Raw genomic sequence first — 19863 nt, forward strand, 5'->3', positions numbered from 1 at the left:
TAACCTGAACACTCTGTCAACCTGTTTGACAAAGTGTCCCTTTATCAGTTTCAAAGATACTCTGTGGCGAGCCACAGTTGCAACAGTTAGGCCCTACTAAAGTTCATCGTGGCTGATATGAATAGCCCATATTGATGTTGATTGCAATTTGTGAATCAAAATGAAAATGTATACTGTATGGAACACGTCATATGGCAGGGCCCATCACGTTCTATATCATCCTCATTAATCATACATGAAAATGTTGGTGAGCTATTTTACAAAATCCTTCAGGCCCAGTTAATGGATTTTCCATTAGCCTTACTAGGAATTTGTGGTTATAATAAAGCTACCAAAGAAAATTAATTAATAGTTGAACTTGTTTTTTTGTTTGTTGTTGTATATTTAATTTTTTTGTACGCAGATAATGTTTGTGTACTGAAGCATATGGATTCACTGCACCGTGGTGACCACTCCCATTTGCTAATCTATTTGTAAGACCAATAGCGTCATCTAGTGGATAATTACTTACCTCTATGCAATTTGCCAAGAGGTTACTCTGGGTAAATGCTGCAGTTATACACTGTTATACAGCACTTTTATACAGGATGAAGTCCAATTTACGAGAAACCTCCCAAATGTGTTGAAATAGAAATGCAAAAAAATGTGCAGTGTTGACTTTGATTTTTGTGAACATTACAGTGCTATAAAAGAACACATTACAGAGTTATTACAGTATAATAACAGCTATTTGTATATTTCTATTAAAATACTTCCCGTTATTTTTTACACCTAGTTCCCAAGCACGATGATTAAAAAAATCATTATCATTCTTTAGTTCCTCTGAACCTTGAGAGAGAGAGAAAAAAAAAATTGCCCTCAGTCCTTGTTGTGGCACAGAGTAGGCATTTCAATGGCTCACACAAGGACTTTAATAAACGTTAAAATCGCAGTTCTTTCGTTTAGAGGACAGCAAAGGGCATCAGCCACATTTTATTTGTGGCCTCAGCTGCCCCCTCCCTTTGTTGTGGCCCACTGTGTTTTCATTTCTGTGTCTGTGAGAGGACTGAGATAGTGGGCTGTAAATGTGTCTTTAATCTCAACTCTCTGGCGCTATGTTGTGTTAGTTACAGTGCTGCACAATAGGGGCTCTGTTCTCCTCCGAGGTGCAGCAGCTGGGACCTCCAAGCATGCTCAGTAGAGTGCGCTGTCTGACCCTGGCTGAGGGAAACTGGAGGCGTTCTAGAATGGCAATGGAACACAATGGCTATACAGTCAGGTCGCGGTCAAGTTTGACTCTTGTGATGGAGTGGCTGATGTTTTTATGTAACATCTTTCTACGTAAGAGGGGAAATTGTCCGTTGGTTTTAGAAAAGAAAATGTACCGAAGAAGAGATACTTAATAATAAAACAGGACTGATGACAGATCATTCTGTGGGAAGGAACAGTCAACAAATAGACAGACCAACAGAAAGACAGACAGACCTACAGACAGAGATAGACTTGGGATCCACTGCGTGGCAGTAGGCCCTTTGGTTTGGCTCCAGAGACATGAGCCAAGACTCATCTGTCAGCAGGCCCACCATGGCTCACTCACAGGCAGCCAGAGCCACAGGAAGTCAGCCTTCAAACAAGGTGGTCCCACTCTTATATAAAACATGCCCATGACTCTAGGTGACCGCAAATAAACACCCCTGGGCATGATAAGAGCAGGAAGGAATAAATACACCCACGCACACAGGCAGAAACACACACTCACACGCACACACACACACACACACAACAGGGGAAGTGGGGATATACGTAACTTTTGATTCCAGATTAAATGCTGTGTTTTAAAAGATGACAGTCATAATTTACAGTGCATAACTTAAGCTAGCCACAGACTTTACAGCAGTCAGCCTCTTCTCTTGTCTGTCACCTCTGTCAGTGCTCTGAACTTGGATCTGGCCTGTCAGGATACCGTGAGGAATTGTCTCACAATCTCACATACAAAAGGATAATGCTCTGCAGATGTGGTGGGTCACTGAGACAACTTCTGGGATTTAAATCTGTCTTATAATTGGACAAGGAGGGCTGACTGATGTCACAGCACAAATATGTGCAGATGAGTTCTTAGGTAGGAGAGGACAGCCAACACTATGCTTCTGCAAATGTCCATGCAAATATCCTCATGTTTGCATGTGTACCACTGACCTGCATGCCTGTTGACATTTTGTTTAAATGCAATGGGCACCTTTTAAGGTCTTATTTGTGAATGACAAGTGTGGCATTTTTATTGTATTTCATACTTGTAAACAACGCACACAGCAGCTGAATTTGACAAAATGTGTTGTCTATTCTTTTGTGATTCCTTAATACTTAATACAAAAGTAATACCCTCTCAAAGTTATTCTGTAAGTGAGCATAAAATGAAATTCAAAAAGAAAACAGCCTTTAGAAAAATGAGACTAAATGTTTGCTGCTATCACACTTTATTAAAAATAGAAACATATATTCCATACAGACTACAATGGTCCACTGATATTGTTTTAAAAATTAGTAACATACTATAAAACACACTCTTGCACAGAGTTCCTCATTTGGCCAAGATCCACTGTAGAAAAGTCATCTGAGGGGGAAAACCAGGGAAGGGTTGTTGCGTCAGTAGCTCACTTGAGTGAACACATCATGGTACTGTACTTGTATTGAGCTCAACCAAATGCACCACCAGCACGTCATTTCATAAAACACAATTCTAAATTGAATGGAAATAACTGAAAAATTAAAGGTGGAGAAACAGAAAATAAAGATGACGTCCAAAGAAGGAAATATATCCACATACAATTGTGTTAAAAAAGATGGCACATTTATTGCTACATAAATGTTATTTACATGCTGTGTTTTCTGTTACAGAGACAGATAGTTAAATTTCTTGCTGCTAGTTTTTGATGTGCATCAACAATACCTAGAATTTTTGGACACAAGTACATATCTTTTATCAACCAACAATGGAGACTGAAGATCAAGATGGAGCGCACACCTTCAGGAAATTTGAGCTTGTACAATACCTCAATGTACTAGACTGCCAGCTACAATCCTACTATGTTTTAGGATACTATTTGTACGTTTCGGATAATAATGGTCAGGTTACGGTAAATAACCATACATTTTACTATCTAATATAGTAAAATAAAGTAAGAAACTTTTTACTCAAAACTTTCGATTTAAAAAATCTAGAAAGAGTAAAATTTTGAATTCAAGAAACGTTCTTACAATATTATTGTATAAAAGACTAATAACTACAGTGAAAAATTAGCCAAATGTTTTTTATCTTATTTTTGTTCTTTTTTTCATATATTATACGAGGAAAATCAGCTGGGAATACAGAAAAGTCTAACATAGGAGCAAAGAGACAGACAGCAGAACATTAGAAAATTACGGGGGAAATGAGAGAGCAGGCAGTGACATACATTATAACCTCAATCAGAGTCTGCCAGCAACATGAATACAAGCTCATGAATACTGAAATGATGAACAAGGCCACATACAGTCAGAGAAAACACGACAATACGTTTCCAAATGTATCACAAAAAGAAAATGATTGTAAAACCCCCCCAAAAATGTATAAACTCCTTGGAGTGGTTCTCAATGGCATCCTTCGTTCTATTACTTTATTTTCACAGAATAGGCTACTTGTCTCTGGATGTGGTAGCCTTGTTTTAAAGGTGGATAATAATGGAAGACAGTATACAAGGAAACAAATGGAATAAAAACCAGGAGTTAAGACCAAAATACTTTTTTTTAAAGAAAGTAAAGCATGCACACAGATAAAAAATGTAAGTGGTGACCATTGTTCTTCATCCTGAAACATAAAAAAACTGCTCAAAACTGCGTTTGTTCATCATTGTACTATACCTATCTGAAGGACCAACTGTTTCTGATGTTTAACAGCATGTGAACTCTTAAAGCTCCCCCTTCCCTTTCCTTCACCAGTAACTTCACTGCTTGGATCAAAACAAAGCCATTCTAAATAACTTAGAACTCCTCTCTGCTATTACACGCTTGACATCATATGTTTACTATGAAGCCTAGAGAAATTATTTGTATACAATTACAAATAAACATATAACTTTTGATAACTTTGAATAATGTTTATTTTAACTTTTTTTTGTTTAGTTATTTTTAACAGAAAAAAAGTTACGGGAAAAGTTCATTCAGGCCAGGTGATATTGTGGTCGTCGTTTTGATTCTACTTTTTCACTAAGCAATCTTTGATAAGACAGCGCTAGGCGATTACAAAGAGCATGACCACGGCTGTTCAACTAACCAGAGACCATACTGTAATATAGAAAGCAAACTGCAATATCAGAAATATGTCATTGTTTACATTTAACACTATATGGCAAAGGAATGAAAAGGCAGTGAAGTCCCTTTTCCTTTAGTTAAGACACTAAGAAATATGCAGGGAATGCTAAGGTTTGTAAATGGTTTGCTTTCTGTATTTGAACTGCTCACTACTGAGAATAAACACCTTATAAGTCTTTAGTTGACCTTTCAGTAAAACTAGAGTTTGCCATTCTTCTGTCACCTGTGACACAGAGTTTATAGTGTTCAGGCTAGTGTATGTATGGAACACTATTTAGCTGGGCTCATACCCACCACTCATGTCTAGTCCTCTTCCTCTAATTATGTCAGTAACATGAAGACTGAGCTATACCAAACGGACACATGAGCAGGTCGTTTTGGTTTAAACATGCTGTTCATTGCGGCATGAATAAAATATAAATATAAATAATATATGTTATTTTTTAAAATGGGATGCTTAAGTATTTTAGTACTCAATACCGCCAATTGATTTTTAGTTGGGCCCTAAAGATCACTTTAAATTTCCGAATATATTAGTTTGTATCTTTCTCAGGAGCCTGAGTATCTAAATCTTAGCTCAGGCTAGCCCGAGACTGGCTAGGGAGAAGGGCTGGGACATACTAGTGACACTGGCAAACTGTAGATCAACTGAAAAGCCACAGGCTTCTTAAAGCATATTCATAACTTTCCCTTTAGACATAGACTTTACAGCTCAGTAACATAATAAATAGAAAAAATAATACAAAACAAATAAACATAATTGCTGTTACAATGCATTCGTCAATTCAGTTTAGGCACAAGGCAAACTTCCACATGGGAGGGTGGAGGAGATCGCGACAGTCTCTGATTGTTCAGATGCGACACGCTGCTTGCAGACAGTGATATGTGCTGAAGTTTTCTGGTGGGCAGAAATGTGTTGGATGTCATTACAGGGACCTGGACACTGGGCTTTTCTTCAATCTAAGGATTGCGTTAGTCTGGAGTTTAGCTTCAAGTGGTCTGTCGCCTCCAATTTGTGTCACAAACGGTGAGTCCTGTCTGCCATTGGGAAGCAAGGGCACCATCTCTATCTTACAGAATTGATCTGGATCATTTTGATCTGAAGGGGCAAAAACAGGAATAACTCAGTCACAAAATCTGATGTTTCATAAAGTAAGTAATATAGTATCTCATCACAGCTATTACTGACAGAGTGAGAGTGTGTGGATGGTGCTCCATGGAGATGTACCACTGTACTGTACCTGTGTGCTCCTCAGAGTCGGCCCATGGGGTTGGATGTGTCGGTGAGGCCGGGGTGGACCCCATGGTGGACCTGCTGGTCCCCAGAGATCCCATGGCCAGACACCTTCTCCTCTTCCCTCCTCTTAAGGCAGGCTGCTTTGGGGTTCAGATTCCGCTCTGCGTGTATAGAAACAGATTATTATTACTCTTCATAAGCGGTGTTATAACTCTTCATAAGAGGTGTTATAACTCTTGTGTGTTACATGTGAGAGTGTGGGAATGCTGACCTCTGACTTGTTGCTCCAGGCTCAGTATGACTGCCACGGCCTGGTGCAGGATGAGCAGCTTGGTCTGGGGCTTCTCGCTTTTCAGGTGCAGCTGAACCATGCGGCCCAGCTCCTTGAAAGCCTCGTTGATGTCTCGCACCCTCAGGCGTTCGCGAGCGTTGTTGGCCATCCTCCTCTCGCGCTCCCGCTCAGCCTTCTGCTCTGGGTTCAGGTTGTCATCATCCTCATTGATGCTGCTGCAGAGGGAGAGAGGCCCAGAGGCGCAACAGTAAGACTGAGGCTGATTGTTTTTGGCTATTCACATGATTGGACTCCAGGGAGATTTAGGGACATTCTAAAGGCACTGAATGTTTTAGACAGAAGGTCAGAAAGATGAATGTTTGTGGTTGTTAGGTTTATTTACCTTGTCCGTGTGCCTCCTCTGGGAGTCTTGATGTCTCTCTTGTCGCTTTCGTCTCCGGAGCCGAGGTCGTCGGAGGAGTGGCCATCATGCATGTCGTCTCTGTCCTGGTTCTCTACCTTCAGCTCCAGGGCTGCAGCCACCTGACCAGCCAGACCTGCAGCCAGACCTGCAACACGCAGACATAAAGGTAGAGAGTCAGTTCAAATGGAATCTCCGATCATTTACAGCCAACAGACATTTCACATGTAGTTATTTTAGGTGTGTAGTGCAGAGATAGGATGGTCATGGCTGAAGTTGGGAGTGTGTCATGTCATACCTCTGAAGGTTTCCACTTGGTGGTTGAGTTCAGCGGTGGACATGCTGGACATGTTGGACATGGAGCCCACGCTCGGCGGCCCTCCGTGACTGTTGATCAAACTGCCAGCCTCATCCCGGTGAGAACCACCCTGTCAGAACAGAGAGAGAGAGAGAGAGAGAGAGAGAGAGAGAGAGAGAGAGAGAGAGAGAGAGAGAGAGAGAGAGAGAGAGAGAGAGAGAGAGAGACAGAGAGAGACAGAGAGAGAGAGACAGATAGAGACAGTACACGTTCAGCTGTAGGGAAGGGTTCTGGTCTGAATGAGCATGGTACACTCAGGAAAGGAACGATTTCTATTCAACCAGAGAGAATGTTTTTATGACTCAGATATCTCACACTTGAAAAGCAGAGAGAGATAGAAAGAGAACTTTGTTGTTCAACTTCACTTTAGACTGACCTTCACAAACGGAATGCTGTTGCTGTCTGTTCAAAAAAGAAACAACAACCTTCCAGAGCCTGGCTCAGAGCTTTGAGGGAGATTTTGTAGTCTACAAGCCGATGATGAGAACCTTGGTGGAAAACTGTCCATTGAAAACACTTGTAAAAATGCATGTTTGGCTTGGATTTCACAACAGGTTTTTCTAAACACTTGTCATGACAAATTTAACACAATGCCTGACCTTACTGGTGAGCTAAATAATCATATTTCCTCATATTAAAAGCAGGATCTACAGGTGGAGCTGCAGTACAGGAGTCCGTTTTTGAGAACTAATGATGGTTCCCAAGTCCCTCAGTTCTGACACTGGGGGGTGATTTGGTGCTGTACTTCACCATAACAAAATGCATAATTCATATTCATATTCAGGAAAAGGGAAACACAAACACACATTTGTATTGCTGTATAATCTCTTCATAATAACGAATGCAGTATGTGATGGTAAACCTATCCCCTTCTCTCTTTTCTTTCTGATTGCTTTTCTCTCTTGGGTTAGCCACAGTCATTATGTTCTGAGGGTTCTTCTTCCTCTTCTAGATATATCTATCTCTGATCTATTTGGAAGCAATATAAGGCAAAACCCACTCCAAAGACAGACCATTTCCTTATTTTCCCCTCCATATTGGTTGTGAAACAGGGCCCTCCCACCATGCTGCATCACCATCGCTGTGCTCGCTGGGGTTTACCACATGTTCCCCACTCAGCTATCTGCTTCTCTTCTGGGAACTAGGGGAGGAGAGGAAACCAGTACGGGGGCAGGGGGGTGTATCTTCCATTTTTCTTATGGAATGTGATCCCAAGTCACTGTTGGCCTCTGTTAACCCACTGCCCCCAAACCCTCCCCCTCCTCCTCACTACGCTAATCTCTGCAGCGCTCTCAACAGGTGTCCAAACAAGTCTTTGTCTGGAGGAGGAGGAGGGGCGCGGGGGTGCTGGCGAGGGAAGAACGCTGCCATTTTCCTGGCTGGGCCTGATTACCATACAGCTGAGGACCTCTATTTGGGTGGAGACTGTGGCCTCAGGCGCGCGCTTCCTACCATTCAGATTTGTTGAGTTGGTTAAAAAGAGGCAGTGAACGAGTGAAAAGGGCTGTCCTGAGTAAACGGCTGTGGCTGTGCCATGCTGAGGTGGCTGAGCTCTGTCTGAGCAGCAGTCTGAGGGGACCCTCTCTCTCTCTACCACAGAGGAGGCTCTGTGTTCATGCAGACACAGCCAGTCCTCTTTTAGTCTCACAGCTCACCAACATCATCACTATAGTCCCTTAACACTCTGTAACGAGCACACCAAACTGAACTGCACCATGGGAGAACCACTAAAAAAGCATTTTTAGTCACAGACCAGTAAATACTATCCTGGGAGTTCCAAGGACCACAACACCAATATCAAAATGGCCATGACTGAAAACACATGGTGCGCTGGGACATTTTCTTCCTTCTACAGAGAGTAACAAACCAGAAATACTAGTCCCTGTATTTAAATTATTCTGGGCAAAAGGGACACAGGCTCCAAGCTTGCATGCTGCGAAGGCTGTGAAAGGTTGTAAACTTGTCTGTAAAATGGCACTGGTTTTAGGTTTGGCAGTACAGATACAGGAGCACCAACTCCAATAAATGAACAGTCAGGGGAGAAGTAGTACAGCAGAAATACAGAACGCTTCCAAACCTTGTCCACTTGAAAATTGGATATGATTGTTACCATAGGCCAGGGATCAAATGCCTCCCAAATTTCTTGTGGGTTTGTTGGCCCGATTACCATGTGAGTAATTCAAGGACTAGTCTCACAGATGCTACTCCTCAGCAAGAATGTTTACTAACCAGCCAGTGGTAGGGGGACAGGTTCCTGTGAGGAGCTGGGACTGAGGCTGAGGTCTGGACAGTAAATGATGAGGTAAGGAAATGCTGAGCATGTTTCAGTCCTCGGCATCCTCCCCTCCTCCATCACATCCCCTGAATGCCTCCATCCATTTTCTTAGAAAAGGGAGTTTAATCCAAGAGGATCTTAATCCAACCCTCCACCCACGTACGCCAGGACTGATTCAGAAAATTCAGGAAAAATATGGCCTAAATTATTTCCCATCACCTAGGGATTAGTGTAGAACTGTCTCCCTCTGTTGAAACTTCCACTACAGATGTGCTCAAATCCCTCTCCTCTCCGATATGAAATAGTTCAGATGGAGGATGGGCAAACACATTATGCCCTGCAGCGAGACCTGCATCTCCTCGTTCCCCAGGAGCCGCCTCATAGGAGTGCAACTGACAAACACTTTCCAGACCAAAGCAGAACTTCACTCCGTTTTGCCTGGTTTTCTTATTCAACCCTGTATATGAGGTCTTTCTTAAGGAGAGTAAGCCTTCAGGCCAACCATTACACATATGAAAAGTATGTGAGTTTAAATTAAACTGCTCTCTGTGGAAAAAGGCAGCGTTTTTGCAGATGGCTGTGGACTCATTCTGAACAGGTGGCCAAGGCTTGTTTATTAGCCTATTTGGAGAAACGCAACGCAAAAGCACATATGCCTCTCCTCAGTCGAAAAAACAGATTTTCTTTTAAGTATTCAAAGTCAATTCTTAAGTTGCAAAAAACATGAAACATAATATCCTTAAAATCTAAAACACTCAAGATATTTTTCTTCTGCAAAGTTAATTCATACCATTGCTGCTGTCCGACTAGCAACCAATCCGGAGGCAGGGAAGTTTGCTCCGAGGGTTGCAATTGGCCCGTTCTGTCCCAGCAGGCTGTGTATGTCGCTGGGCAGACTGGTGGTGGAGCCCACGGCATGGTTCCGCAGGACGAGGATGGCATCATCCAGTCTGTCCAGGCGATCCTCCATCCGAGACTGGGAGGACCGAGAGAGAAGAGGGGAGGGGAGAGGGGGGCGAAGAACAGGAGAGAGGACAGAGCAGTTTAGTATAAGCACATTAGGACAAAAAATGGAGGACATTGTGATTTTATGGCGTGATCTTGGAGTGAAAAAACACCACAGGGATAATAAAAGCATAAAAGAAAGACACTCAAAAACAGATGAAGATAAGCCATTTCAACCTGAGGAGGGGCACAAGGGACGCATGTGTTCATAACAGACAAGCATCCTCATTTGTATCTATAGAAACTGATAAACGGGCTGGCACACCACTCATTTGTATCTATAGAAACTGATAAACGGGCTGGCACACCACTCATTTGTATCTATAGAAACTGATAAACGGGCTGGCACACCACTCATTTGTATCTATAGAAACTGATAAACGGGCTGGCACACCACTCATTTGGAGCACCATGACTATTCATTTGGTATTAAAGCGTCTTATGCTCCTAAGCTGATTACTGCAAGCTGAAATGTCAAAATAGAAATAATAAACAACAATAAAAAGCATGGCAACAAAACATTTGAAACTCCAATTAAATGGAACGGAGGCCAAGCTGGTGAAAGAAAGAAAAACAACTAAGGATGTGAAAAGGTGTCAAACACTGATGGGTAAAGTCTCCATCTAAAGGACAGGAGTACCTCGCATACATCCTTTAAGAATGACATGGCATCCTGGAGATGCTCATGAAGCTGCTGATGGACTCGAGTTTTCTGCCAAAATCAGATAGAACAGGAAAGCATGTGAGCACAAATAAACATTAGTGGAAGAGCCAGAGATAGTGTAGACTGAGATAGAAGGACAGAGATAGTGTCGACTGAGATAGAAGGACTGAGATAGAAGGACGGAGAGAGTGTAGACTGAGATAGAAGGACAGAGAGAGTGTAGACTGAGACAGAAGGACGGAGATAGTGTAGACTGAGATAGAAGGATAGAGATAGTGTAGACTGAGATAGAAGGACGGAGAGAGTGTAGACTGAGATAGAAGGGCGGAGAGAGTGTAGACTGAGACAGAAGGACGGAGAGAGTGTAGACTGAGACAGAAGGACAGAGATAGTGTCGACTGAGATAGAAGGATAGAGATAGTGTAGACTGAGACAGAAGGACGGAGATAGTGTAGACTGAGATAGAAGGACAGAGATAGTGTCGACTGAGATAGAAGGATAGAGATAGTGTAGACTGAGATAGAAGGACGGAGAGAGTGTAGACTGAGATAGAAGGGCGGAGAGAGTGTAGACTGAGACAGAAGGACAGAGAGAGTGTAGACTGAGACTGAGATAGAAGGATAGAGATTGTGTAGACAGATAGAAGAACGGAGATAGTGTAGACTGAAATAGAAGGGCGGAGAGAGTGTAGACTGAGACAGAAGGACGGAGAGAGTGTAGACTGAGATAGAAGGACGGAGATAGTGTAGACTGAAATAGAAGGCCAGAGATTGTGTAGACTGAGATAGAGGGACGGAGAAAGTGTAGACTGAAAAAGTAGGACAGAGATAGTATAGACCAGTGGCTCCCAAAGTTTTGGGGAACTCTGTCCGGTTTTCAACTTACTCTTGAAATGTCGAAATTGGGTAATGCATCATCAGTATTTATTTTGTCATGTCAGTCATTGCATACCTTAGAGAGCTTTTTATAACTTGTCAGAAATGTCCAGATTAACTAGCTCATGTCAGATAACTTTTTTAGCTAGTTTTTTTTAGCCCATGTTCGAGTCACTCAAATATCACATGAATACACATTAGACATGGTAAAATGTATAGAATTGCAAGAAAATGTGCTTTAAAACGGCAAACTGTTCTCTGCACCCCATTAGAAAATGTGATGAATTGCAGGAAATAGGTTTTAAACCTACAAAATGTTATCTCCACCAAGAAGAGGGTGTGAACAGTGCTTGTGCCCATAGAAATAGACATGCATGCGCACGCGCACGCAGGGGGGGGCGAGCAGGATGTTCCCCAATGCTGGAGTTTGGGAACCCCTGGTGTAGACTGAGATAGAAGGACAGAGATAGTGTAGACTGAGATAGAAAGACAGAGAAAGAGGAGAGTCAGACAGAGACATATGGTAACTAATCATTGTGTCAGGCAGCATCAAAACTGTGGTCCTGTGTAGATAATAACTCCTGACCCCTCGTCCTCTCCTCCCACCATGAGGTCCCATCCCTCCCACACATTCGCCGTTCACACTGATCATAGATTTGCTCGCTTCACAAAATTCCCTTGTAGGTGGCATTCAAATATAGTTGGTAAATACGTATTTATCCCCACAGCCGATGGTGTGAATGTGTGATGTGGGCGTCAGGCGGTGTGGGGTGAAAACTGATCCCAAGCCGTGTTTTTGGTCCGCAGACGGACAGGCTACTAGCGCAGGAATCCTGGAGCAGTGGTGGTTCAGTCAACGCAACAGCTGCCAGGCTCCCCAGCCCCCATAACACCAGCCCTCCCCAACCCCACCCTGGCCCACGGAGTAGGGGACAGATGGCAGGAGACACGCCCCAAGGGAAGGGTATTGTTCAGCAGCACCCCCCCCCCCCCCCCCAACGCCGACATTTGTCAGCCAAGAATCTTCATGTAATGCTACCCTGCCCTACGCGAGAGAACCCATCTACTGTGTGCGTGTCCATTAAAAAGTGCTCAGGGTGTGGGGGAAGGGAAGAGAGGGGGGGGGCAGGGAGACTTACCAGTGAGTGCAGGGAGTTCTCATAGTTGGGGGAGGACGGGCTCTGTCCGGCTGCACCACGGGACCATTGGTTGGTACCTGAGAGACAGAGAGGGAGAACCACAGTTATCCACCTGACATGGCTGATTCAGACATCCCAACATGGCCAATGATAAGAGACCTGCATCCTGCTCCACTCTACAGGGGCTGACTGACACACAGCACATCCACATCCTGTCTGGTCTCTTGTTGTTATGCTGTGAGAGATATTTGCATCACTGGGGTTCAGCTGCATCATTTCCTGGTGACTGGGCTGCATCCTGCAACATGAGCCAGGGCCGTGGGTGGACGGCCCCAACATACACCAGCACACTGGGACACACTGGGACATGGCCTACATGTACATCCGCTCATTAATGAGCTAATAGCCCAGGGAACAAAGTGAACAGTGATAAGAGGCCCGGCTGGGACAGAGGCTGTCTTCCACTGACACTGACAGAGTGATTCTTCCACGTCAAAAGGAGTCCCTTACTCCATCCAATGAGCCAGAAAGTTCCAGAAGGCTCTAGCAAGGCTGCACTCGTGGGTGCTCCTCTTGTCCGCTGATCTAAGCCCGATGTGATTGGCTTCCAGGGGTCACGACACAAATATCCTCTGACCAATCACATGCCAAGCTGAGGTATAGTGTAACAGTCCAACAGCTCCGTGGCTTGCCAAAACACGCAGGCCAAGACAGACTCAGAGACTTGACCTGAATTAACTTTCCATTCTGAGATTCTAGAGACAACCAAGGGACGGCAATAGTCCAAACAAATGGTGGAAACATCTAATTAAGGAATTCCATTCTGTCCCAGACTGGGTGATCTCTAGAGCACATTTGAATTTTACATAAAGCAGAGGGGATCACAATGTGTGGGAATGGTTATAATCAGTACATGAAATGTGCAATGGCACATACAAAACAAATCAACTCAATTTGATTAGTGTGAAACTAAAATAATCTGCTTATCAAATTGAGGTATCCAATGCAACAAAATATATTTTTATTTGTCTCTTTATCTTAGCCAATGTTGTCTGAAATATTCCAACTAACAAAGAACAGTGCACCAGGAGGTAATCCATTACACCAAGCCTGTTGTGTGCACATGAGAACAGTTCAAGTCTCCTTAATCGATTGTGACAACGAGGAAACCTCCCAGGTTATTTATACTGGGCTGTGTTAGTGAGCTAACCCCAGCTATGGGCCCTCACTATACCGCCTGGTCTCCATTACTGTGGCAGGAGGCCAACACCCAGCCCACGTACTGTAGCATACTCTACAGATGGATACATTGTTTAGCTTACCTCTCATTCTCTCATTTAGGCTGTTTGTCAAAACCAACAGCAGGCCCCATTTTCTCCCTGTTCTCCTCTAAAATGGTATTTCAGTATTTGAGAGAGAAAGATCGGGAACTGGGAGATCGCTAGCTAATGTTAGTTTGTTTCTGACAAACACTAGGATTACATATCCACTTGACCTGGGGGAACTGTTTCCATCGATTCATCGTCAGCAGTGTAAACTAAGCATTAGTCCTCTTCTGAGAGAAAGTCTCTCCACACAAAGGTCCTGGAAAAGCCAGGCTTTAATTAAAAGGCTATTAAAAGTAACTTTGTAACAGGAAATGAGGGAGCCTCTCTGCTCAGCCTCAGCATTTCCCTGGCGTGAACCAAACAGGAAGTACTCATAACTAAGCCTCCCTGGGCCTCTGGTCCCCACGTGGAGGAGAGGAGGAGAAGGAGAGGGCTAATTGAACACACCAGCCAGAGTTGAGTTGAGCAGCACCAGGGTGTATATCTGTTCCTGCCTGGTTGGGTTTTGAAAGTAGCAAATCCTAATGAACAGATGGAGCAATTTGTGGTTAATCTGAACATCATGCCAAATCATGCCCCAACTGACCTCTAAGTAATGCCACCTATTCTAATTAGCAAACTTCAAACAAATAAATGGATATTAAATGGCAAAACATGAAACAAGAAATACATTTTCAATCATCCCAGTTGCCCTTTTAAGCTACATTAAATTTCATTTTTATGGAGGCGTTCTATTAAACTAATGGCAACAGATTTGTAAATGGACTTTTGGGAAGGGTTTTGGACAAAGGCAGATGTTTATTCATATGGAAAGTCATGGATGTGGAGTATTTGTTTTGCATTTGTAAATTGGACAGAAACTGTAGATTCACTGAGGATTATGATTGTAAAGAGAAACTCTGTTTCACATTGTAACAAAAGTTGGTGCCCTTGGTATCATGTTGTCTCATTATTTGCATAACAAAACAATCCACACCCAAATAACTGGTGCTCTCAATCTCCAGGTGACAGGAACTTCACTGATAAAATCTAAATGGTTGTTGGCATTCTACCTCTGTCCTCCCAAGTAGGGCATGCTGCCCTGAGGCCTGGCTGGCTGAGGTGTAAAGAGGGTGCGTGAGGGCTTGGCATCCCTCTGTGTGAAGCCGATATAATCCTCCTCATCAGCTGAGTCACTGTCGCTCCTCAGGCAGAAAAATGAGGCCCTTTACAGGCCGGTCGGTCCATGGGGAGAACAGCTGTCCACAGACCAGGGCAACAGCTGAGGACGAGGGGGGCATACGTGGAGACAGCTGTCGCCACTACATCACCACACACGGCACAACTGCCCACTAAAACAACACGCTGGGCTTTCTCTCTCTCTCTCTCTCTCTCTCTCTCTCTCTCTCTCTCTCTCTCTCTCTCTCTCTCTCTCTCTCTCTCTCTCTCTCTCTCTCTCTCTCTCTCTCTCTCTCTCTCTCTCTCTCTCTCTCTCTCTCTCTCTCTCTCTCTCTCTCTCGCTCTGTCTCTCTCTCGCTCTGTCTCTCTCCTCTCTCTCTCTCCTCTCTCTCTCTCCTCTGCCAGAGTGTCTCTCACAATTATTAAATGTCCCCTCCACATTGCTCTGCTACTTATGGACCCAGTTTCAGGGAAACTGATTATCTGGTTATCTGGTAGAATGAATGCAGTGACTGAGAGGAGAGGATGTCAAACTCTAAGATAGTCTCTTGGCCCCCTTCAGCAACTGAAGAGAGCTGACTCCTTATCACTATGTAGCTAGGTGTTGTCTGGGGTAAACTGCATCATCTGTCGCCATGAGGCAATGTCGTCAAAGTCACAGAGACTCTGAAAACCATTGTGAGATAAACATCACTTGCTGTGTTCACCTACAGACCTAAGACAGAGCCGTATGGAGGAAGCAGTGCGAATGCTCTGAGGAAACAATAACCCCCATCTCTCCATGGCATTGGGACTAGTTTAGGCTGGTATATTGCTATAGTGCAGTAGATCAGAGTGCAGACTGATGTTCTACCTGCCCTTCCAGAGGGGGCGCCGGTGGTCACCACTGTACCTGCTGAGGCGGCAGCACCTGCTGTGCCAGTCAGGGGCGACGGAGATCCTACAGGGGTGGAGGGGTTGGATGGAAAACTACTGCTGGTGTGGTCAGGTGAATAAATCTGTGGAAAGAGGGGAGAGAGAGAGGGGAAGAAGGAGAGGAACGGAGGGGAAAAGAGTGCGGGGGATGACAGAAGGAGGGAGAAAGAGAGAGATCTGTCAGTAAGGCAGAACATGCAGCTCTTTAAAATCACAACCTATCGTTTCCCCATACTTTTTATAGCCTGTGTCACCATCCTTCAGCAGGGCGCACGGACGAAATTGTCTCATCAATTCTGGGGATTTTCCAACCGGGGAGCCCATAACAATGTTCAGAGCATACATATGGGCCTTTAACGGTGAGCAGTGGCTTCAGTGAAAGCAACAAAAAAAAGGGTACCCCAAACCATATTCACTGCGACACCTGAAGGCTCTGACCAGTCAGGTGCCCTCCTCCAACTCTGATTAGTGCTGTTTTATGTAGATCTCCCCACTAGCCACAACATAGATAATATCATACAAATACTGTATCTACAGTAATATGGCTGATACACTATTAGAGGAGAAAGTCAACGTCTTTACTTTAGGGCGAAACAGGAACAAAGCGGTTGAAATCCTTTAAAGCTAAACTGGACTAAAATCTGCCCTAAATCCCATTAATATCTTTCTAACATGGTGCTATATAAGTCCAGTATAAACCCAGGGTGGAGTGCTAGATAAGGGAGGTGACGAGAGAGGGAATGCCCAGCCATAGACAGGGAGAGATACAAAGGCCAGCATTAATCCCCCAATAGTGATGGAGCGGAGGGGGTTATCCTGAATGAGCTGCATCACCGCACCTCTCCATACTAGACCACGCCCTGAACTGAGCCCCAGTGAAGGGAGAGAACCACTAAAAGTGGAAGAGTAGTATACACTCAGATCGGACCAGTTGAGATGTCTTGTATGGACTATAAAAAACAATGTCTCCTCAATGGCAGAAGAGCTCTGTTTACCATACCGTAGCATGTACAGACCTTCCACTGTGTTTGTGGGGAATGTAAAGCTTGGGTCAATGAGGTTTTAGGGCGACATGACTATCATGAGAGAGAGCGAGAGAGAGAAAGAGAGAGAGAGAAAGAGAGATAGAGAGAAAGAGAGAGAGAGGATGATGTGATTCTGAAGCACACAGATTATATCTTTAAAACTTTCACAGGGATTTCATTTGTTTAGAGAAATGCTGGATTAAAGCAGACAACACATCCCTGATTTGTTCCCTTTAAGAGGATAGTTTGTGCCATAATGGAAACTGTCTCCCAGTAAACCAGGGTATTAGAGGTTTGATTCCCATTAATTAGCAGAGGCAGTAGATCCAGAAGGATTTCCCTCCAAGTAAACATCCCATCCTACTCACAGGAAACCGTTTAACTTCAGTAAACACAATGGAATGCCGTTATTAATAATCTTCTCTTTTAAGCTTGATCACCAAGCTTTTGTGTTTCAATCAACTTTTGAAAATCCAAATGGTTTGGCTATTACATGTCACTCCGTGTACCAAAATAGATGTTTTTCCCTGTGGGGATTTATACACGCTTCTTCTTATCTATTCTTTTAAATCACATTTCTCAGTCAAAAGCATTTGTCACTGTTCAGTATCTTTACCCTGAGACACTCAATCCTGTTGAGAAGTAATGACCATCAACTGTGATCACAAGTGTATGTCTCAAATCAATGGGACTCAAAACTAATTAGCCAATATCTCTTCTCTTTCCAAAGCGGGCCGTCTATAGCCGTGACTCTTGACCCTGCAATATACAACGGGCCATTCTTCTGGTCCCGGGCTACTTCTCCTGTATTCAAACTGCAACACGACTCATTTTACCAACAACAAATGAGGCTCCGCCTCCTCATCGGTCACGCTCCCCTGGGCCGCGGGGGGCCAATAAGCATGGCCCGTTTAAAAGGCCGGAGAACAAAAGGCCCACAAAGGGCGGCCCGCAAAGTTGAGCCACAGCAGTTAGGAACCCCCATCGCTCCCCCTGGCCTCCACACCCCCCTCGTCTCACCCCAGCCCAACCGTGTCCATTTCACTGCAGCTTTGTCATGCTAATAGAATTGAGTCTGCGAATACAAAAATACTTAATTTGTGATTATCATACACCTTCACACACACTTTTCTCTTTCGGGTGCGCACCACTAAGCCATAGCACTTCCCAAATGTAAACCCATTATGCTTTTACACATCCTACTTCTCTCACTTTTTACTAGGAATAAAAGCTATTGTCGGTTTCATTTCTCTGAGGTGAGATACACTTTATAGTTAAAATGATGTGGACTCCCCTTCAAATTAGTGGCTTCGGCTATTTCAGCCACACCCATTGCTGACAGGTGTATAAAATCGAGCACACAGCCATGCAAACTCCAAAGACAAACATTGGCAGTAGAATGCCCTTGGGGCGGCAGGTAGCCTAGTGGTTAGAGCGTTGGGCCAGTAACCGAAAGGTTGCTAGATTGAATCCCCGAGCTGACAAGGTAAAAATCTGCCCCTGAACAAGGCAGTTAACCCACTGTTCCTAGGCTGTCATTGTAAATAAGAATTTGTTATTATCTGACTTGCCTAGTTAAATAAAGATAAAATAAATAAAATACTGATGAGCTCAGTGACTTTCAATGTGGCACAGTCATAGGATGCCACCTTTCCAACAAGTCAGTTTGTAAAATGTCTGCCCTGCAAGAAGTGCCCCAGTCAACTGTAAGTGCTGTTATTGTGAAGTGGAAATGTCTAGAAGCAACAATGGCTCAGCTGTGAAATGCTAGGCCACACAAGCTCACAGAACGGGACTGCCGAGTGCTGAAGCATGTAGTGCGTTGAAATCGTCTGTCCTCGGCTGCAACACTCACTACCAAGTTCCAAATTGCCTCTGGAAGCAACGTCAACACAAGAACTGTTCGTCAAGAGCTTCATGAAATGGGTTTCCATGGACGAGCAGCAGCACACAAGCCTAAGATCACCATGCGCAATGCCAAGTGTCGGCTGGAGTGGTGTAAAGTTTGCCGCCATTGGATTCTGGAGCTTCACCATCTGGCAGTCCAACAGACTAATCTGGGTTTGGCGGATGCTAGGAAAATGCTACCTGCCCCAATGCATAGTGCCAACTGCAAAGTTTGGTGGAGGTGGAATAATGGTCTGGGTCTGTTTTTCATGGTTTGGGCTAGGCCAGTGAAGGGAAATCTTAATGCTACAGCATACAATGACATACTAGACAATTCTGTGCTTCCAACTTTGTGGCAACAGTTTGACGAAGGCCCTTTCCTGTTTCAGCATGACAACGCCCCCATGCACAAAGCGAGGTCCATACAGAAATGGTTTGTCGGGATTGGTGTGGAAGAACTTAACTGGCCTACACAGAGCCCTGAACTCAACCCCATCGAACACCTTTGGGAGGAATTGGAACACCCAACCTCACTAATGCTCGTGGCTGAATGGAAGCAAGTCCCCGCAGCAATGTTCCAACATCTAGTGGAAAGCCTTCCCAGAAGAGTGGAGGCTGTTATAGCAGCAAAGGGGGGACCATCTCCATATTAATGCCCATGATTTTGGAATGAGATGTTCAACAAGAACTTTTGGTAATGTAGTGTATATTAGGCCGGGTTACAGATGAGTTCTGGGAGTTATTAAAATGAGAAATAATCAGTAAGAGGAGGGACAGAAGAGCTCTCTGTGAGGTTCTGTGGCTGTTGAAACCAAGAGGGCTCTAACTGGACGGAGGACATTATGAGGTTTATGAGTTACTGTGTGTCAAACGTGCAGGGAGACATGAACGAAAATGGAACAAATACCAAGGCTGGATTATTCAAACTGGTGCGTAATATTTTTACAATTTCCTTTCTTGTATACTCAGAGATTAAGTC

At 44.0% G+C, this 19863-nt stretch overlaps 1 protein-coding gene and 1 non-coding gene across 8 annotated transcripts in view; both read right to left on the reverse strand.

The window, feature by feature from the left end:
* Positions 1 to 2436: 2436 nt before the first annotated feature.
* The window catches only part of LOC139576141 (transcription factor 12-like), a 93604-nt gene continuing 76177 nt past the window's right edge, over positions 2437 to 19863 (reverse strand). For 5 of the 7 annotated variants that reach the window (XM_071401863.1, XM_071401865.1, XM_071401862.1 and 2 more), the window contains 8 exons: positions 15911 to 16055; positions 12572 to 12648; positions 9679 to 9864; positions 6554 to 6683; positions 6238 to 6403; positions 5835 to 6070; positions 5568 to 5724; positions 2437 to 5425 (listed from right to left, as the gene is read on the reverse strand). In XM_071401863.1, the coding sequence (XP_071257964.1) occupies positions 5579 to 5724; positions 5835 to 6070; positions 6238 to 6403; positions 6554 to 6683; positions 9679 to 9864; positions 12572 to 12648; positions 15911 to 16055 (1086 nt within the window). In that variant the 3' untranslated portion in view covers positions 2437 to 5425; positions 5568 to 5578. Of the gene's footprint in view, positions 5426 to 5567; positions 5725 to 5834; positions 6071 to 6237; positions 6404 to 6553; positions 6684 to 9678; positions 9865 to 10533; positions 10606 to 12571; positions 12649 to 15910; positions 16056 to 19863 lie in introns of all 7 variants that reach the window. The other 2 variants (XM_071401869.1, XM_071401867.1) reach the window with 2 other exon arrangements.
* Positions 15672 to 15756, reverse strand: LOC139577388 (small nucleolar RNA SNORD35). Its single transcript, XR_011675279.1, has one exon. It is a non-coding gene; the product is annotated as a small nucleolar RNA SNORD35 (small nucleolar RNA).

The sequence above is a fragment of the Salvelinus alpinus genome, chromosome 5 (genome assembly GCF_045679555.1).
Source record: "Salvelinus alpinus chromosome 5, SLU_Salpinus.1, whole genome shotgun sequence".
In the NCBI taxonomy this organism is placed as follows: Eukaryota; Metazoa; Chordata; class Actinopteri; order Salmoniformes; family Salmonidae; genus Salvelinus; species Salvelinus alpinus.